The 22248-nt window shown below is 43.3% G+C and overlaps 1 protein-coding gene across 1 annotated transcript in view; it reads left to right on the top strand.

Annotated features, from left to right (window-relative positions):
* Positions 1-22248, top strand: part of LGR6 (leucine rich repeat containing G protein-coupled receptor 6) — a 148098-nt gene that overhangs the window by 84826 nt on the left and 41024 nt on the right. Inside the window, exons 5-6 of the mRNA XM_083746523.1 lie at positions 8543-8758; positions 17699-17770. Coding sequence (XP_083602649.1) covers positions 8543-8758; positions 17699-17770 — 288 coding nt within the window. The remainder of the gene's footprint in view (positions 1-8542; positions 8759-17698; positions 17771-22248) is intronic.

Here is a 22248-nt window from a genome sequence, read left to right as displayed (position 1 = left end):
GTGGGCTGCAAGAGTGCTTTGATACAGAACCCATGGGCCACACACTGCCTTGTTGTGCATAGGGTGGGGAGAAGCAAGGCCAAACGGGGCACTGGGCTTTGGGAAGGAGGCATGAGGGCTCTGGCAGGGTCCTAGAGCCCTCTTACCTCCTCCCCAAAGCTGGGAAAGTACTAATTAGGCTTTGGTAAGGAGGAGGGAGGACTCTAGGACCCTGTCAGAGCCCTCTTGCCTCCTTCCCAAAGCCAATTGCATCACTTATCTAGCTTTGGGAAAGCAGTGTGAGGGTAGAGGGGGCATCAAGTGTTGTCAGGGTCACCCCCAAAAAGCTCAAGGGCTGCAGGCAGCCCTTGGACTGTGCATTGGACCACCCTGCCCTAGAAAGGCATCCTGCACCACAAGGTGTATCTCTGAACTGCAGTTTCTTCACAAGCCTATAGGTAATAATAATAATAATAATAATAATAATAATAATAATAATAATAATTTATTATTTATACCCCGCCCATCTGGTTAAAAACAGTACAGCATTACATATTAAAAACTTCCCTGAACAGGGCTGCCTTAAGATGTCTTCTGAACGTCAGGTAATTCTTTATCTCTTTGACATCTGATGGGAGGGCGTTCCACAGGGCGGGCGCCACTACCGAGAAGGCCCTCTGTCTGGTTCCCTGTAGCCTCACTTCTCGCAATGAGGGAACTGCCAGAAGGCGCTCGGCGCTGGATCTCAGTGTCCGGGCTGAACGATGGGGGTGGAGACGCTCCTTCAGGTATACAGGACCGAGGCCGTTTAGGGCTTTAAAGGTCAGCACCAACACTTTGAATCGTGCTCGGAAACGTACTGGGAGCCAATGCAGATCTCTCAGAACCGGTGTTATGTGGTCCCGGCGGCCACTCCCAGTCACCAGTCTAGCTGCCGCATTCTGGATTAATTGCAGTTTCCGGGTCACCTTCAAAGGTAGCCCCACGTAGAGCGTGTTGCAGTAGTCCAAGCGTGAGATAACTAGAGCATGCACCACTCTGGCGAGACAGTCCGCGGGGAGGTAGGGTCTTAGCCTGCGTACCAGGTGGAGCTGGTAGACAGCTGCCCTGGACACAGAGTTAATCTGCGCCTCCATGGACAGCTGTGAGTCCAAAATGACTCCCAGGCTGCGCACCTGGTCCTTCAGGGGCACAGTTACCCCATTCAGGACCAGGGAATCCTCCACACCTGCCCGCCTCCTGTCCCCCAAAAACAGTACTTCTGTCTTGTCAGGATTCAACCTCAATCTGTTAGCCGCCATCCAACCTCCAACCGCCTCCAGGCATTCCCACAGGACCTTCACCGCCTTCACTGGTTCTGATTTAAAGGAAAGGTAGAGCTGGGTGTCATCTGCATAATGATGAACACCCAGTCCAAACCCCCTGATGATCTCTCCCAGCAGTTTCATATAGATATTAAAAAGCATGGGGGAGAGGACAGAACCCTGAGGCACCCCACAAGTGAGAGCCCAGGGGTCTGAACACTCACCCCCCACCACCACTTTCTGGACACGGCCCAGGAGGAAAGAGCGGAACCACTGTATGACAGTGCCCCCAGCTCCCAGCCCCTCTAGATGGTCCAGAAGGATGTTATGGTCGATGGTGTCAAAGGCCGCTGAGAGATCCAGCAGAACTAGGAAACAGCTCTCACCTTTGTCCCTAGCCCGCCGGAGATCATCAACCAGCGCGACCAAGGCAGTTTCAGTCCCATGGTGGGGCCTGAATCCCGATTGGAAGGGATCCAAATGGCCCGTTTCCTCCAGGCGTGCTTGGAGTTGTTCAGCAACCACCCGCTCAGTCACCTTGCCCAAGAATGGCAGATTTGAGACTGGGCGATAGTTGGCCAAATTGGCCGGGTCTAAAGATGTTTTTTTAAGAAGCTGTTTAATGACCGCCTCTTTCAGCGGGTCTGGGAAGGCTCCCTCACAGAGGGAAGCATTCACCACCCCGCAGAGCCCATCGCCCAGCCCTTCCCGGCTCGCTTTTATCAGCCAGGATGGGCAAGGATCAAGGAGACAGGTGGTCGGTTTCACTCGTCCAAGCAGCCTGTCCACATCCTCGGAGGTAACAGATTGGAATTGATCCCATGTAACAGGACCAGACAGAACTCTAGCACTCTCCCGCCCTGGCCCTGCTCCCACAGTGGAGTCTACCTCCTTCTGAATCTGAGCGATTTTATCTGCAAAAAACTTTGCAAAAGCATTGCAGGAGATCTTGGGGTCCCTACCAGGCCCCGGTGGTACAGGTGGTTCCGATAAACTGCGAACCACCTGAAAAAGTCTCCTGCTGCTGTTTTCTGCAGATGCAATGGAGGCGCCGAAGAAGGCCCTCTTCGCCGTCGCCATTGCCACTTGGTAGGCTCGACGTTGAGCTCTAACCCGTGTCCGGTCTGATTCAGAATGAGTTTTCCGCCACCGGCGCTCTAGCCGTCTCAACGATTGTTTCATCACCCTCAGCTCCGGGGAAAACCATGGGGCTGTCCGGGCTCCATGCAATCGGAGAGGGCGCTTCGGAGCCAGACAGTCAATAGCCCTGGTTAACGCCGCATTCCAGCGTGCCACCAGGGAATCAGCTGAAAGGCCATCAACTTGGGATAAAGCATCCCCTACCACTCTCTGGAAGCCAATTGGATCTATTAAGTGGCGGGGGCGGACCATCCGAATCGGTCCCACCTTGCATCTTCCGCTTCCAGGTTCTAGTGACCTCTCCCATTTGAAACCCTCAGGAAGGTTATCCAGCTATTTCAATTAGCTCCCATTGAGAAGACATCTATCAGTCATTCTAGGCCATTGGAAAGCCATTTGCCTGACAAAGACAAAGCACAATTGGCTGGTCAGCTTTCATAGCATTATTAGCTGAAGCTATGAAGTATAAGTGCTTCATATTTAGGAATTTTTTTCCTTGAAAAGGACATATAATATAATCTTGAAGTATATTCACAATAAAGAAGAATCTGCCCAATTGATTAAGGCTCATATTTTCAGGAACAGCAGAAATATAGCACCATTCTGGGGGAGAGGGAGGCATCTCCTATTCATTCTCCCCTGAACAATATGCCTGGAATACTCTTTTAAAATAAACTGTGTCCACCACAAAAAATGGCCATGAGTGGGGGATGCTATGACAGATTCAATTTTCCAATTTAACTGAATGTATAAACAGGTTCAGAGTAATGAGACATCAGAGCAAAAGAATATCTAGTGAACCAGGACTCTATGTGTCTCCGTTAGCCTATTGTAAAAGACTGTTCGCCGAAGTCTATTATAGATATAAGTATGCAGACTTTCCTAGTGAAATCAGCATATGGGAATTGTTGTCAGTCTCCCTGCTATACTGACACATCTACTGTATTTAACATATGGGACCTATCAACCCAACTGCACAGACATATCTACTGTATAGAACATCTGGGACCAATCACCCATCTTCCCTGTTCTTTGGCTTTTCACTAGGGGAAATGTTACAAGTCATGTACTTAAGTGAGAGGGTTCAGGGTCATGAATCTTCCTAATCAAGGTCAATAAAAAGCACATTGGGGACTTTATAATATTGTTTGTATACTTCTGTATAGGCATGCAGGTTCTGTTGTTATTGGTTTTTTTACTCAAGATCCTATTGCATTTTAAGCCACACATAAGATGGTAGAAGAGCCCGAAAGAGATTTTTTTCTGTACCGTACTACATAAGTTTTTTCAGGGGGGAGGGGAAATGCAAAAACTTACCGGTATATGAGAAACTTGCATTCTCTTGTAGTTCTGTAGTCTAGCCACAAGACAGATGAGAAACGCCATGAAAATTAATCTTCACTATGGTTCAAGACTTAAAAACCAGACACACAATATATTTAATTCAATAATGGTGAAATGGAGTAAACCTATGGCATGGCTAGAATTTCCACTTTTCTTCCTGTCAGTATTTATGTGATTTTAATAGTTGCATGGCAGGCAAAGCATGTGACTGATAAACCCTTTCCTGACATGGTTGATACACTGATGTGGAAAAGTGAGTGATCTGCCAGGAAAAAAGGGGTTTGCAATCCTACCTATAGATATGAGTGCTAAGATTTGGGGGGGGGGTGGACTGGGAAAGAATTTTTTCACATGTCCAGGTTATACGGTTGGTCATATGGCACCTTCTGAGAACAAATGAAGGCCCCAACAGATGCAAGCGATTTTATCTGCAACCCTCCATATGTTGTCAGACAGATAGTTCAGTTGGTAGAGCATGAGACTCTTTATCTCAGGGTCGTGGGTTGGAGCCCTGCATTGGGCAAAACATTCCTACATTGCAACAAATCTACAATTCTATTACAGTGGTACCTCTAGTTACGAACTAAATTCATTCTGGAGGTCTGTTCTTAACCTGAAACTGTTCTTAACTAGAGGCGTGCTTTCGCAAATGGGGCCTCTTGCTGCTGCTGCTGCACCGCCGGCACACGATTTCCGTTCTCATCCTGGGGCAAAGTTCTCAACTCGAGGTAACTCTTCCAGGTTAGCGGAGTTTATAACCTGAAGCATTTGTAACCTGAGGCATTTGTAACTCGAGGTACCACTGTATTCTAAGGCTCTTTATTTCCTCAACAGGATAGCTCAGTTGGTTAGAGTGTGATGCTGATAATCCCATGGTTTCAGGCTTGATTCCCAAATGGGACACCTGGTTTTCCTGCCTTCACTGTCACTAGGTAGGCTCAATGATGAGCCCTCACATGTAAGATGTGATGTGTGAGAGTGCATGTGCAAAATCGTGGTACCTTTATTCTGTGAACCTGCGGGTATAGGGTGGTATATAAATTCATTAAATAAAAAAATACCTTGGGACACATTCTTATACTAAAGATCCACCAGATGATGGGGTTAAAATATTAGTGGGGAAAGTCTGTGGAGGATTGGTTTGGCCCTTCACTGGGTGCTACGGTTTAGCATTACACTTGAACAATCTCAGAGCCTCGTCTGAGTTCCTCCATATGACATGAACATCCCACTGTAGGATTGATGCTTGCGATGGAAACTGCAGCATGATCTGAGAAGCACAGCAGAATAAAAAATGTCAACGTCTATGTGGAAATGGAGCAAGTTGGCACTGGCCTATCCTGTCTCCTAATCTGCCCAATTATCCCAGGTATAAACCATAATAGAAAGTGCTTAAGAAGCCATAATCACACAGTGCAGAAAGAGGAGAGCCATGTGGTTGCTTTTTTGTTTTGCTTAATTGATATAATTAGCAGCTTCTTGGTGCCAAGGGAGCTGAGTTTTATATTCGCTCCATCTCTTCCTCAAGAAGAACTACATTTGGGAGCAATAGCAGTTAGTGAGCTTGAACTCTGCTACATGTTTTTATGGCAATCCAACTTTATTTCAGAAAACAAGCAAGCCAGGATACCAAACTACTTCTGGAAGCCAGTTTTCAGTTTATTTATGTCTGTCGGTGTTATTGTTTTCACTCTCACTTTCCCTTTGTGGTGAAGGTTCCAGGGCAGCCTTGCAGGATCAGTTTTTCTTTTGAATAACAGAGCAATGGAGAATTCTGGTGCATTTTGCAATAACTGTTTATTTACAAATGCGCAGATCGGGCAGGCAGCAAGCCAGTAGGACCATGTAGGTGGTGCAGGTTCCAAAATGGCATCAGTTCCTAAGTAACAGCATCATCTCTAAACAGAAAGCCTGTCTCTTCAGCCAACCCCTGAAACTTAGAACTTCTTTTCTCTTCTTCCTTTAGTCCAATACAAATTGCTTCTTTTCCAGGTCTCTGGCTGACCCGGTTGCACAACCCCTTCCTACATCCAAATATCTGAAGCAATCTGCTTCCCTGGTTCTCCATTCATTGTCAGTGTCCAAGTCACAAACCAAAATAGAAGTTTTGAAGAATAAAAGGGCAGCATGACCTGTATTATTACTGGGTTCAGGGGCACTCATCTATCTATGAAAAACCCTGCCGTTAAATAATAAACTGGCTTTTATAACCATACACTCTGCAGTTTTTGAGTCTTTATATTTAAAGACTTACCTGTTGCAGCTTTCTCTGAAAACATAAGGTAGATATTAGGGGCTTCATCAAGGTTATCTTATAAAACCATATGTAGACCCTTCATTTGTTGAGTACTGGAAATTGCATAATTCTTTGGATTTACAAGATGTAGTTAACATGACTCCATTGTACTTGGTGATTTTCCAAGTACTCAGACCTCCAAATGATACAAGTGAAGGAAGGGAAACACTGGGTTATCACCCTCTGCTAAACCTAGCCATTGTCATGGGCAGACTACTAGTTTGAGTAGACTCACAAGACTTTCAACAGGTGTTTCCCCAAGAAACAGATCCCCCCCCCCACAAATAATTCCAAAACTGAGATGCATGCAAGGCACAAGAAAGCAAAACCTATGGAGTACTTTATAACAAATTGGCATACTGAGGATATGATATTATTCCATTGGCATTCTGTAAAGTTTATTTTCTTTACTAAGAGTTTTATTCAATTCCTTTTGTGCTGGAGCTATTAGTCCCATTGCAAGTTGTTACTGAACACCTATCTCTATGGAACAGCTTTCCAAAGCAACTTGTTCCACCTTGTCTTCACTACACTTTAATGGAAGCAGGGGTGGGGCAGACCTCATTTCCAACCCAAACACATATAGGAAAATAGTAGGTCACAAAGTAGTAAAACCAGCGTCTACAAGCAATGTTTTGGAGAGCCCAATCTTCCCCTAGCTGCAGTTGCGGCTTGAGCCAGAAAACTAAGATTCTCTATAGACTGATTGAAGTGGCCAAAAGATACTACAATAGAACACAAGACACATTCCCCCTAAGCGCCAAGAAAATGCTTAATTTTCACTTGCATTAGTATTTCACTTAAGAGGTTTTACAGTTTGTTTCTAGGACAACTGAAACATTCATGTTAGATGAAACAGTATCTACATTTCAGGATTTACCATACAAACAAAAGATTAAGAAATTCAGCTTGTATTAGGTGGATGAAGGATTTCCCCTTCTCCTCCATTTGCTGACTCATTCAGATGACACAGTAGCAGAAACAGGTACCAAACCCAGCTCTTTAACCGGGCTTAAATCCTTCTTTTTGAGCTCTTCAGCTTTTATGGAACTAAAGAATTCTGATTTAAAAAACCCCAACTACTTCTCATCGGTGTCACATTTGGCTTACACTACTGCAGTTCCTATACCAAACCTGCAATTTTTATTTTGTTGTATATTATAAACAAACAAACAAACAAACAAACAAATGAACCAAACCACAACCTGCCATTCCACAGGAAATGATGTTCAGATATTTTATTGTTTATTACTTGGTTTAGGGAAGAGGAGTCTGAAGACATTATGGCAGTTCAAGCTAGCCTTGAATCTGTTGTATAAAGGGTAGGGCTTGGAGAGAATTTCAGTTCATTTTACATTTAAATGTGAACCTACCTAATTACATTCCAAAACAATACATGAACCAAAACATAACCCCATTCTTCAAAATGTACACAAAATTTTGCACTGCAGCTCTCCAGCCAATAATGTGTACAAAGTGCATATATTAGGATAAACTTTGCATAAAAAATGCATTTGTTAGTGAATATAGCATGCAAACAGAAAATGGCATTGCAAAAATGTGTTTATTAGGCAATCTTGCATACAGAAGTGTGTATATTAGGGTGTATTTGCACTATGATGCTGATGAAATTTCTTGGGGACGTTTTTAATAAAAAAAACCAACACAAATTGGCGTGGAAATGCGGAGAAGTAAATTTAAGATTGGAAACATGGGAAACTGAGAGAAACCAAAATTGACAGATTCATCAATTCATCCCTAGTAGAGGGGAAAGGTTATTTATTTTAATAACAGTATATTTTGAGGAATGACAATGTACATCGACAGGAACAGCAGAAGAATTCAGAAGAGCATAACTGTGCTTCCTATAAATTGACTGCACAGCACCAGTATACTGTAATTCTGAGCAAATCCCCAGACACCTTGCAAACAAAGAAGATCAGCTAGTCAGATGTTTGAATACTGTAATAAGGAGAGATGAATTATGCATGTTTTCACCTGAAGTGGCTAATGTCACTTCTGCCAAGGTGCTTTTTCTTTGATTTGATTTGAGTTTGGAGGACTGATGCAGAATTGCCCTAGAATATCTGTGTTACATAAACTGGAGCCACTGTGTGGGATCGCGGCAGCTGTACGATGTGATTTTGTTGAGATCCACCACCTACACAGGAGACCAAACAGTATTATCAAAGGAATTTTCATGCTATATCATTCCAGAGGTATAAAACCTCACACCCTCTCTTTCCATTTCCTATCAGGTCAAATCAGCTGGAAGCACGGATATTCCATCAAAGGAAGCAAGAATGTGTAGTCATTTGCATATGTCAGTCGTGCCTCCTGAGCCTCTATGCAGGCCACTGGTGCTGCAGTAACTTGCTCAGGTCTTTGGCCATTTAATGATAACCAACAGGACACTTTCTGCACTGTGCTATGTGCACACATGCTGTGTTTGATTGACTTGTCTGTTTGTTTCCTTTAGGCGTCTGGATGCCAATTTGATCTCTGTGGTACCTGAGAAGAGCTTTGAGAGGCTGCCCTCCTTACGCCACCTGTGGCTGGATGATAATGCTCTGACAGAGATCCCTGTCAAAGCACTCAACAACCTGCCGGCTCTACAGGCCATGACACTGGCCCTCAATCAAATCTGGCACATTCCTAACTACGCTTTCCAGAACCTCACCAGCCTTGTGGTACTGTACGTGCCCCCTTTTACTTTCCGTTTATTCTTTCGTTCTTTCTTTCAGAAGCCCATTTCTCATAACACAATGTACTGTTTAGACAAGCAGGAGATAGTTGGTTGATCAGTGTTTCAGTCTGGGCCGTGTCTCATAAAGGAAATCTCCTTAGTCTACGTAGCAAGTTCATAAAGGCATGGTTTTAGAAGTATTTAAGCAGTTTTCAGTGTAAAGCTGTTTTCACAAGATATAGTACAAAACAAATTAAAGGAATAATATTACTTCCGGTAACTGCCCATTTCCATATGGGACACATTTATTTCACAAGCAAGTTTTCCCCACCCCACAGAATACCATACCATGATTATAACAATGAACTCTAATAACCACAAAAATGAGCACACCAGCGTAAACATCAGATAAAATGAAACATACAGTTTTAGCACCAATGCATGTGAGTAGAACCACAATATATTTTTAGGAAATCACACCTGTAGGTTATTTAGGGCTAGCTTTAAGCAATAGCTTATAGGTTTGCCCATCTTCTCAGATGGAAAGTTATGTGTGTAAATTTGTTAACTGTATATTGTTTGGTGTTGATTAGGAAGTTTTGCTTGTGATTACCAGCTGTCTTAGAATTATTACCATACTTATGAGATATAGGATTGAAACAGCTACTCCCGCAATGGAAATACACATGTTTTGTGGCTAGGCTGTAAAAACATCATCAGGAAACTAATACTAAGCCAAACTGTAGCAAGTGTTTAATGGTAAGACTACTACATGCCTTATGAAAAACAAATGAGGAAAAGAGGATTTCCTAAATTCTTTATGCATTGACTTCAACTGCCTGAACAAAATACAGCAGATTGTTTGAGAGTGATGATTAGAAAAATTAAAATATGCAGTTTATTTTCCAAAAGCTCCTGAGAGGCTTATTGTGTAGGACTTTTCAAGCTGCTTAGAGAAAACAAAAATGATTCAGGCTACTTCTATTAGTGCAGGAACAAGAGAAAAATAATAATGAAGTGTTAAATCATGTACCTTGTGAATGATATTCACCTGTACTGACAACACTACAAATGTGGGACACATGCTTCCCAGGGGCCCATAGAAATATCTAAATGTTACCATTACTTGGGGGAACTCTGTGAGCTAGTAGAATTTTGGCCTTGGTTTGGCTACACTTGGAGATAAATTCCCACCCAACCACGAAGTTCATTAGGTGCAGTGCTTAATCCACCTCAACTAGCATTGTGAGGATAAAATGATAAAACTTAAGAGATAAAAAAAATACCCAAAATTTTAAAAAGAATACTACAAGACAGGAGTAAGTGATGGCCACCAACGTGGATGGCTTTAAAAGAGTATTTGACAAATTCACAGAGGACAAGCCTATCAACAGCTGCTTGTTGTGATGACTATGTCCTACCTCCACCTTCAGAGCCATCACACCTTTGAATACCAGTTTCTGGAAATCACAGGGAGGCAGAGTCCATGTGTGTGCTCATGTCCAGCTTGCAGGCTTCCCACAGGTATTTCACCAGCTATTGTGAGAGCACATTCCTGGACTAGATGGGCTGTTGTGTGGATCCAGCAGGTTCATGTTATGTTCTCTTCCCCCAACCCTTACTATTATATATTTTTTAAACTGCAGGCATGACTACTTACCATGCATTAAAAGTAGCATCTGATTTGGCCCTTTTGGTGTGTGTGTGTAAGTGTGTAAGAGATTTGGTTAAGAAACAGGCATGTGGAGGCAGAAGAAGGGCTTGTCACTGCCATAAACTTTCTAATCTGGGAGCTAATGAAATAGCCACCTTTGGGAGGGGGCCAAAGAACAGCTGTGGAGGGGTACTGGGGAAGATGTCATTTACAGCCTGATTAATACTTCTGGATACCCCTGATCAGCAGTTTCATAGCTAAGGACATGACCTTCCCAGGTGCAGCAATGCTCTTTCCTGCTGCGCACACCTTGGGCCTGTGGGAGCGAAATGGCTGATCATCTGCTGATGGCGGAAAGAGCCAACATGAAAATATACAAGCTTCAATCTGGAACAAGTTAGGGGCATCAGCCTCTGCTAATAAATTATATCCCCACTAAGGAATTCTGTACACCAGTTCCCATCCGTTTCTCACATAGGTTTGTAATGGGGGATGCGGGATACTTTCTGCACAAGGAAACATCCTGTAATGTATAGATCTGCATTCTGTTAACATAACTGCAGAAATCATCCTTTCTCCTTCTATCATGTCTGGAAGTTACAGCTTTATGTACAGTGAGATTTTACACATCACTGCTGCAAGGGAGAAAACGTGCTTAATAACCTCAGTGTTTAGGAGACTCGCCAAGGGAAATTGAAACACCTACAATCTAGCCCAAGATGGAAAAGACAAAGCATCATTTCATCTTTCCAAGGATTCCTAGATTTCTAACATTAGGGAAGGAAAACATATGAGCACAATCCAGAGAAGTGCTTTATTTTGTTTTTGAACTTTGCAAAAAAAAAAATTAACTTTTTGCAGCCAAAATTAAAGCATTTATTTAGTTTTTTTAAGGAAAGCGAGGCATTGGTGGGCTTCAAGGACATCTGAAATTCTGAGCAGATTGATATAAGAGAAAAGGGAATTCAGAGCAGACTGATAACGTCACAACTGTTATGGGGGGGTTGTACCCCCCTGTTTATTTCCATCACTGGAGCAGATAGACATCAAAACAAAATACCTCCTATTTTCAACACAAATTTGACACCCAGAAGCTAAAAGAAGAAATTTGTGCTCTTTCTGTCTGTGAGGTTGACTAAATCCCTATCTGAAAAAAAAAATTCTGTCAGCAGGAAAAAATATAGAAAAATGAGATTTTAAAAGAAAAGGGAAAAATACTGATTGTTTCCAATCTATTCTGAGAAGAGATCTTTAAGTGGGTCAAGTGGGATTATAATGGGAAAAGACAGGGATTCTGTACTCAGCACAAGTGAACATAGAAATCAGATTCTGCAGAATTATTTGGGGGGGGGCACCTGATGTTTGTTATGGGTGCTGGAAATTGCAGTTTAGAGGGGGGCTAAACTTCAGTTTGAAAGCACGTCAAAGTGCAAGTAGATAAATAGGTACTGCTCCGGCGGGTTAGTCATGCTGGCCACATGACCCGGAAGTTGTCTGTGGACAAACGCCGGCTCCCTTGGCCAATAAAGCGAGATGAGCACCGCAACACCAGAGTCGGTCACGACTGGACCTAATGGTCAGGGGTCCCTTTCCCTTTAAACTTCAGTTCCCATGGTTCGTTGGGAGAAGCCATAACTGTGGAAGTGTGGCTGTGACCTAAATGAGTGGATTTCCCTACATGGGAGTCACAGCCAATAAAGTATTGGACCTCTGCTTCATATTTAAAAAAGGGAAAGCAGCAGTACACACCAGCATTTTTTGGAAATTATGTATTTGTACACAGAATGTAGCATTAGTTGTCATTCTTGCATACACTGGCTATATCCCTATTCCAAGTTTCCCCCTGTGATGCTTAGGAACACAATGCAGTAATCATCACATTATGTGTATATTAGCTGGCATTAATGTTCAGAATTGCTTTGCAGAAAATAAAATAAAGTGTTTGATCTGGATTTTTATTTTAAACAAAGGAATTCAAGACAGTGCTATTCTGAAAGTTGCTTCCTTTTTGGAATGATCCCAACTCTCCTTCTTTTCCTGGATTCTGATATGTTATACATATTGTAAAATAGCTTCATTCTGTTTGTCATTGATTCATCAGAGGAAATATGGTCATTGATTTCTCTAGAAACCTGAATGAAATGAAGAATTATAGAACTGTGTCTTCATTTTGTCAAAGCACCACTTCTGCAATTGTCAAACCATCTGTGACTTACCAGGAGAAATGGCTCTGTGTGAGCAGGGAACAGTTTGGCAGGCACTGGAGCAACTGTGATTCCACTTGCTAAAGTAATTTATTTAACATGGATGAGAGGATGGAAGAATGGAAGAGGAGTTCCTCTCCTCAAATATTTACCATCCCAACTTGGACTGTGAGTCAAACTCCCTTTTGTTTATGTTCCTACGGAGCTGATGGCAAAGATTGGGTTCCATTTTCCATGAGAGCTCCAGCATTTCAGATGCTCATAAGATTATAAAACTGTTCTGTGGGGACTGGAATGTTCATGGTTTGCTCCGTTGCAAAACAGAACAAAACATTCCAGGCCAAACTTGAGCCAGAACAGCTTGACCTTTGTATCTCTCTGGTTCTCCTATAAAGTCATGACTCTATTTATGTGATGGTACAACTGGCATTCACCATCTAAGTTTTCCAGTTTGTAAACTTAGCTGTTTCCCTGGTTATACTATGCTTGTGCATCATCATCCCCCTCACTCCAAGTAGTATTTTATCTAAAATTCAGTATGATGTAATTATGCGATGTAATTGTATGATATATCTAAAATTAAGTATGATGTCTGAGCACTTTCTTTTTTGCCTTGCCACCTTCATAGAATCATAGAATCATAGAGTTGGAAGATACCACAAGGGCCATCGAGTCCAACCCCCTGCCAAGCAGGAAACACCATCAGAGCACTCCTGACATATGGTTGTCAAGCCTTTGCTTAAAGACCTCCAAAGAAGGAGACTCCACCACACTCCTTGGCAGCAAATTCCACTGTCGAACAGCTCTTACTGTCAGGAAGTTCTTCCTAATGTTTAGGTGGAATCTTCTTTCTTGTAGTTTGGATCCATTGCTCCGTGCCCGCTTCTCTGGAGCAGCAGAAAACAACCTTTCTCCCTCCTCTATGGGACATCCTTTTATATATTTGAACATGGCTATCATATCACCCCTTAACCTCCTCTTCTCCAGGCTAAACATGCCCAGCTCCCTTAGCCGTTCCTCATAAGGCATCGTTTCCAGGCCTTTGACCATTTTGGTTGCACTCCTCTGGACACGTTCCAGTTTGTCAGTGTCCTTCTTGAACTGTGGTGCCCAGAAATGGACACAGTACTCCAGGTGAGGTCTGACCAGAGCAGAATACAGTGGCACTATTACTTCCCTTGATCTAGATGCTATACTCCTATTGATGCAGCCCAGAATTGCATTGGCTTTTTTAGCTGCTGCGTCACACTGTTGGCTCATGTCAAGTTTGTGGTCAACCAAGACTCCTAGATCCTTTTCACATGTACTGCTCTCAAGCCAGGTGTCACCCATCTTGTATTTGTGCCTCTCATTTTTTTTAATTTTTTTTTTTTTTGCCCAAGTGCAATACTTTACATTTCTCCCTGTTAAAATTCATCTTGTTTGTTTTGGCCCAGTTCTCTAATCTGTCAAAGTCATTTTGAAGTGTGATCCTGTGACCCTTCTCTGCCTTTTGCTCCCAATTCAGTGGTAAAGAGCAAGTTTTTGTGGGGAAAGCCCTAGGGAGGAGGGGAGCTTTCAGACATGGCACTTTAAAGTGTCAATCTGTGTTTAGAAACACAGCACAAAAGGAAGTCTGGATGAGCCCTAAGTTCTATTAAGGTCACTGGGACTTACTCCCAGGTAAGTCCCATTGACTTCAAGAAGATCAAACCTATCCATTCTGAAGGAAATCAGCCTTGAGTGCTCAGTGGAAGCACAGATCCTGAAGCTGAGGCTCCAATACTTTGGCCACCCAATGAGAAGAGAAGACTCCCTGGAAAAGACCCTGATTTTGAAAAAGATTGAGGGCACAAGGAGAAGGGGATGACACAGGGTGAGATGGTTGGACAGTGTTCTCGAAGCTACCAGCATGAGTTTGACCAAACAGTGGGAAGCTGCGGAAGACAGGAGTGCCTGGCGTGCTCTGGTCCATGGGGTCACAAAGAGTTGGACACAACTAAACAACTACCGTATTTTTCGCTCCATAAGACACACTTTTCCCCTCTTAAAATCTAAGGGGAAATTTCTGTGTGTCTTATGGAGCGAATGTGTGTCCCTAGGGCTGGGGAGGGGGAACCCGGGCTTCCCTCGCCAGCCCCCACAAGCTCTGGAAGCAGCCTTCACACAGCCTTTCCGCTGCTCCCTGGGGCTGGCAGTGAGGGAAGCTCGGCTTTCCCCACCGCCAGCTCCACAAGTGAAAGGAACCCGAGCCTATGTGGAGAGCGCGAGGGGTCGGTGTGCACCAACCCCTCTCGCTCTCCAGATAGCCGCCTGAAGCCTCCAGAGCGCAGCGGGAGCTCCCGCTGCACTCCAGAGGCTTCGGGTTCCTTTTGCTGAAGGGTAGGTGCCCCTTCAGCTAAGGCACAGCGCCTCTTCAGCTAAGCAGGAGGAGAAATGGAAGGGGCTCCGTTTCTTCTGCTGCTTCGCTGAAGGGGCGCTGCACAGAGAGGAGGATTTTTTTTTTTTTTGTTCTCCCCCTCTAAAACAAGGTGAGTCCTATGGTCAGGTGCGTCCTATAGAGCGAAAAATACGGTAATCAACAAGAAAGTGTTTATAGGACTACAACCTTATTCCCACTTTCTCCTTTGTTGGGACGAAGGGCACTTCCAGACAACCTGTTTGTTGAACATTCAATCTGATTAGTTTGTGGGAAGGCAAGACAATGGGCTCATTCATGCCATCATGTAAAATGGCTAAAAACCCACATTTTCCTTAGTCACGTTGCCCCATCGTTGTCCAAACCTGAACACCTTGCACTTTCTTCATACTTGGAGCAGACTTTTCTCCTGACCAGGTCCCTTTATTATTGGTTCGTTTTTTCCTGTTTACTTGCCTCTGGCCTGCCCCTACCCCTACTTTTCCTCCTTCCCTGATGAAGTGAGCTTGGGCGAGTAAGATTTCATGTGTGTTTGGTCCCTGCTCAGTACCTGAGCGTGGAGTTCAGAGTGAATGTGTTCCCCAGATGGAAACCTATTCTACTCAAGTGTTATGTCTGCTAGATGCATTTTTGCCTTTATTTAACTTAGAACCATTCCTATTGCTAATTAATCAAAGGTACGAAAGGTGAATCAAAGCTTTCCAATTGCTTGTGTGCACGTTTTTGGTACTGTTTCAAATATGGCAATATATCATGTGTTACTAGTTATAATATATTTGAACTGTGGATTGCCACACCTGGGATCCAGAGTTCAGAGAAACTTAAACTGCAGGTATCATCTTTGTGTAAAGGTCCAAGGTGATGTCAGGGCAGCCTGATCCAGAAATGCGCCATAAAATTTGATAGAGGAAACCATCTGGATATGGGGTTGGGTTTTTTTTTTTTGCTTTCCTACAGTCAGGGAGGAATAACTGTTTTATGCTCTAATCTCCTGATTTAGTTTTTCAATGAAATCGATCTTCTCCATTGAAAGTTAGACTGGATCCAAGTTTTCTCTCAAGCATCTGCTTTTCCCTGTTTCCCCCTTGCTTTAGAAAGGCAAGCAGTATTCTTTTTCTGCAAAAGAGCAAACACTCTAAGTGCTCATCAGAAACATCCAGGGATGTCATAGGCTTCCATTTATCCACCGCATGTTTACTCTGTTCCTTGTAAATTCAAGCTGCTTTTACCATGGAACTTTGTGCTCTCTGCCAAACCTCCAGTACCGGAGACCAGTTGAAATGGGATTTCTTTTTTCACTGACACCAGACCAAACACAAATAATTAAGGTGCCATTGATTTCACCTGCTGCTGGATGGAATCTCCCTGGGGGCTGCATTACATCACATCACTGCCCAAAACATTGCTTCCTGTTACAGGCCAGGATAATATTTCTCTGTTCCATCATAAAGAATATAATGGCCATGAGCTTATCTAAAATATTCCTTAGTGAGTTGGCCACCTCTTTTTGCTCTGTAATGACATCCATTGCCAGCCAAAATTCCAATGTACCAGAAATGATCTCATTGCTGCTCTGGACCCTTAAAAGTGACAAATTTTTCTCTCCATGCTTCCTTTGTGGGTTGGGTTTTAATGAGTTGGAGAGGATTTTGAGGAAGCCCATCTACGAAGTAAGCTGGCTTTCCCCTTCTTACTCCGCTTAACAAAAAACCAGACAACAAAGTTTAAAAATATAATTAATTTATAATCTTGCATTGGTTCAAAGCAATGGCAGAAGTAAAAACTATGCCGGCAAAATACTTAAATTTACAGTATAACCAGCTTCAGGCATGTGCCTAAAGCTGGAGCAAGCGGAGGCATTTCTGCAGCCAACGGTGGTCAAAGAGAGAGGGAGAAGAGGGAAAATTACATCACACAGAGTCCTCTTTACCAATTGTATTTATACAATCCAAGTATCTGCCTATCAGCAAAGAAGGGGTATTAGCCCCTTCTCATGCTAACTGGCAAGTATATGCATTTGTTAGGTTTGTCTGCTAATCTCCCACATCCTCTCCTTGAGGGGGGGGGGTCCAACATCCTCAGGTATTTTCCAAAGCCCCGGGATTGCCATTGACCACTAGATCTCTGTGGTTCACCTTAAGCCTGCTGTCTCCGGGCAGTGGGGATCTAGAGGTGCCATATTTCAAAATGTGAAAATCTGGACAGAAAAGTTATTGAGCCTTTGTGGGGGGTGGGGAGGCATGCAAAGGAGATGGGAGTGAGACCTCCAAGCTTGATTATGTCCCAAGTGACATCATCAGAAGCATGACGGCAACATTGTCTGAGTAGGGTATGGGGAGAGCTTGAAAATTCGCCAGTTTGGATCCCATCCAAATTCAGTACAGATTATCTAATTTTATGAGCACACAATCTGAAACCAGATAGGGGAGTCTCCCCCATCAGTAGTCATGATGACTGGGGCCTATTGCATACAGATAACAACTGAGTTTGCTCCCTTCCAATGATCCCTATTAATTTTGAATATATTCAGTTGTCTGCCATATTCATGAGTGCTTTGGGAACTCGTGAACACTTGTCTAGGGTCACCTTGCCCTTGGCAGCATTTAGCTTTCAGTGCTTCTCTAGGCAACAAAATGGGGGGGAAAATCTGTTTGCTGATGTTGGGAATCTAAGGATATCCTTTCTCTCTGCAGACACCTGCATAATAACCACATCCGCAGCCTCGGAACCCACGGCTTTGAAGGACTCCACAGCTTGGAAACTCTGTAAGTTGTTTCCTTTTCCTTTGTACCTAGCACTAAATCATCCATCTTGAAAGAGTGGGACAGTCACACTCTGTGTATTCGTTCCATCTCTCTGCAGGAGGATCTAGAAAGGCTTGATCTCTTCAGCTATTCCATCCTAGAGCCAGGGGCATAGCTAGCTGCTCCGACACCTGGAGCGGCGGGGGCCAGGAAACCCGCCCACAAGGACAGGGTGAGCTGTGCATGAGGGCACCATGGCGATCCATGCATGGGAGTGCCGTGGCGATCTGTGCCGTGGCGCGGCGCAGCAATCCACCTAGGGGAGCGGTGTGGCGAGCTGCCCACGGAGTCTGCCTGGCGAACGCAAGCCCCATGCTGCTGTTTCGGGCAGGGTAGGGCCCGAACCACCGTGTCACGCCCAGGAGAGACGCATGGCTCGGGCACACTGCAGGCTAGGCCCTGTGGTAAGTGCTGCCCCGCGGTGTGCCATTTTGTCACCCCCTCAAGGATGATGCCCGGGGCAGACCACACCACGCTCACCTGCTTCCTATGCCCCTGCCTCGAGCTGAGCTAGGAAATGGCTATGCCATACCTTTCTGGCACCCGTGCCTCTTTTTTACTGGATATATTATCAGCACTGGAGGAATCAGAAAAGTTCAATAAGTCAGTGGTGAAACTTTCCCAAGCAAAGCTACATAACAGACTTTCTTACACCCAGAGGGCCATGCCAGCCTACGAAGTTGGGGGGAGGGAGGATTGAAGTAGAGGTGAGTAAGCAAATGTCTTTGTAGGTATTTAAACTGAGGTTTTTGCAAGCCCTCTATTTGAACGCTTGCAAAAAAATACCTGGCTGGGTGCTCACAAGGTATGCTCTGTTGCTACCTACTGCTTCTCCTGCTCTCTAAGGGCCTGAAAGCCTATCTGGGTCAGGTCATGGACTTTATACACTAAGGAAAGAGATGGAGAAATGTGCTGGGCAGTGTGGGACAACATTTGCTTGATGCAACATCATGTAACCTCCCCGCAAATAGATCAGAATGAATGCTCAGTAATTATCCACAGTTGTCTTATCTCCATGCAAACATCTCAGGATCAATGCTCAAGGAACAGGTTGTGTGAAAGGAACCTGGAACCATCAGTCTCAGAATCACCAGAAGGAAACTGATGCTATTTGCATTATTTCCACCTTATCCCTGCTAGAAATGATGTAAATAACTTCAGTCTCTCAGTGAAGATTCTGAGGTTGGCCTTCACAGTACCATCCTTTTCAGGTAAATATATTTTGTCATGGCTTGGGAAGCGCCCACTACAATATCCTGCCCTGATAAGTTGCTGGACCGTTGAGGGGCAAGAGCAGCTGGTGTGGTGGGCCAGACCAATGGGGCCAGCCTCCTGACATCAGCAATTGATTCAGCCTGCCTGGGCAGGGTGGGCAGGGTCATATTGAGGTTGGGGCTTTTGTGGTTGCTCCAGTGGAACCCATACAGGGTTCCCACCAGTGTGTCCCTGCAGATGCATACAGAAGATGGAAACAAAAGTCCCTGAAGCACTTGACCTGTATTTGAGTATGAGTTTTAAAACCTAGTCTTATATATGAAAAATATGGTACTCTATCCAGAGACTATCTGCGCAGCATAGAGCCACATTTCAAGGAAGCAACTCTCATGTTACTGGGATAATACATGAATCGGGCAAGATATTTCTAGATCCTAGAGTTGCACTGGACTTCAAGGGTTATATGTTGCCTGCCCAAACCCAGACCAAAGGCCTTGCCTAACTACTATGGTGGAAACAGCTTTCTTTTTTATATGATGGCCTAGTAAAAAATAACAAACGAGATAAATCAGCATTCCAAACATGAAACTAAGAGGCTCTTGCCCTTAGTTGTCCAGAGACCTTTGTATCCACTCCAGTAAAACAGTTCTTGACTTTAATGATGGAATCAAACTGTCAAAAGAACAAGAAGGACAAAATGGGGAAAGAGCCAGTAAAAGAGAGAGAAACTCTATCCCAGCATAAAAGTGTCATTCAAAGAGATAAAGCTGCCACCAAGATGTGAAATTCTGCCAAGGATGTCTGTTATCCCCTGAGCTAGGAATTAGGAAGAGGCAATATGAGAAAATATGCTTTCCAGACAATAGTATATATAATATGCTCCATTCCTAGAGGCTCCATTTAGGAAGGGGAGAAAGAGTTAATAATAATAATAATAATAATAATAATAATAATAATAATAATAATATACTCTGCCCACCCATCTGGCTGGGTTGCCCCAGCCATTCTGGGCAGCTTCCAACACACATAAAAATAATAATAAAAAACATCAAGCATTAATAGTAACAGTCTGATCCAAAGTGAGCCATTTGTAATGCACTTCACAGACAGCAGTGATTGCTGTCTACACAGTAAAAAACAAAAACAAAAAACAAAACCAAGACTGTCTCTGGGAAGAACTTGGAGGCTATAGTCTCTTCCTTGTATGGCTGGAAAAGGTACTATGCACATGATCTAAGTCTGTGCACATCATGTGTCACATTTCAAAATATATCTTGGAGTGAAGCTCTTGGATCACACAATACAGCCCCTTGGCGTGTCAAAATGTATAGCGCCCAGAAGACTCTGTGTGTGTGTGTGTGTGTGTGTGTGTGTGTGTGTGTGTGTGTGTTGACAGCAGTGTTATTTACGTAGGATGACTTACATCAGGAAAAATCTTTAGGCTGAAAGTCCTAAAGATGGTGGTATCTGTGCTTCAGTTCAGTCCCATAAAATAAAAGCAAGGACAATCCAAGAGCATTACTTATACCATAGTGCAATGGGGGAACCCTTATACTTAGCCACAACATTGTATTTTAAATTGTTGTAACCTACTCTGGGACCTTAGGGTAAAGGGTGTATAATAACAACAACAACAACAACATTTCACACCATTGTTCCATATATATTTTCATTAATGCAGAGCCAAATTCTGGTGTTTATAAAAGTCACAAAGAAAATAATGTCTAAGATGCAAAGGTTCCTTGTGTGATACATTGTTATATTTTCAAATATCCCTGTATTTCATATTTCTTTATTATTATGTGTAAACACTTCCTCAAAAATGTGGATCAGCGCAGTGTCTGTGGTTGCCACTCATTTCAGTGGCCATTATAATATTGCTAGGATTGCGCTTCTGAAACTCAGAAGACTTGTAGGTGCTCAAATTCAGTGATTTCTATCAATATGGTAAGGGGCTATATTGCTATCACAGTGAATTGGCCCAGTTCACACATGCAGGCAGCGATATGAGTGGACACACTGGTCCCAGTACAGTTCCTTGGTAGACTCCATTGTTTGCTTCTTACTGTTCTCCATTTTGTAAGTGAACCATTTATTCCAACCCTCTGCTTCCTGTTCTTTAACCATTCCTCAAACTCCATGACTCATTAATTTACAGAGGGGCCTTCAGTACAGAGCTTTCCCAAAACAAAATCCAGACACATCATGTCCACCAGGTCAGCCCTATCTACATGCACATTGACAGTTCTGAAAGGCTAGTTGGGCAGGACTGCCTTTTGTGGAAGCCATGTTGATTTTCCTCAGCAAGGCTTGTTAATGTGTTTAACAATTCTGACTTTAATAATTTCTTCCAATTTACCTGGAACAGAAGTTACGCTGACAGATCAGTAATTTTCCAGATCCCCTTAGGATGAATTAAAAAACAAAACAATAAAAATGGTGTTAACTTTGGCTGCCTTCCAATCTTCTGGTAAAGAGGGTGATTTTCATGATGTTGTATACTTTTCTTAAAAGATCAGCAATTTAGTATTTGAGATATTTAAGACTTTTAAAATAAATGCCATCTGGCCTCAGTTGTCCATAGACCTTTCTATTTACCCAGTTTGCTTTAACAACAGAATCAAGTCATATAAAGAACAACAACTAAGGAGAGAAAAAGAGATTTTCTAATTTGCAATTTTTAAATTAGTTCTAAACCTTGTTCACCTCTGTTGGACATATCTCCTTAGATGCCCTCTCTGAAAACAATGGTACATATGTGGGCATCTCCAACATCTTCCAATTACATGAAAGGCCTGCACAGAGAAGAAATTTGTTTAGCCTCTGTACCATTGCCCAGTGTTCCTTTACTACTCCTTTCACGTCTTGGTTGCCATCTAAAAGTCTTACTGCCCCTGGTTGGTTGGTTGGTTGGTTGCTTGCTTGCTTTGTTACTTCTCACATTACTTAAGAAGGAAGGTTTGTTAGTTGCTTTGCCTCATTAGTAATTTGCTCCTTAAATTCCTTCTTTGCTTTCCTTTATAAATTTTACATTGTATTCATTTTAAATTTTCCTCTGATGCTAAAATACACGGTCATCCACCATACCTTGCCTCCTTGCCCCCCGGTTTGTCATAACCTGCACATACATTTGCCCAAAGGTGATGATGATCTTTGGCACCCATTATCACAATATTTCCCCTTTTGACTGCCTGCCTGATTTCTGTCTATCTCAAGATCATCAC

The sequence above is a fragment of the Podarcis gaigeae genome (genome assembly GCF_964106915.1).
Source record: "Podarcis gaigeae genome assembly, chromosome: 6".
Classification (NCBI taxonomy): domain Eukaryota; kingdom Metazoa; phylum Chordata; class Lepidosauria; order Squamata; family Lacertidae; genus Podarcis; species Podarcis gaigeae.
This window is presented reverse-complemented; position numbering and strand designations above follow the sequence as displayed.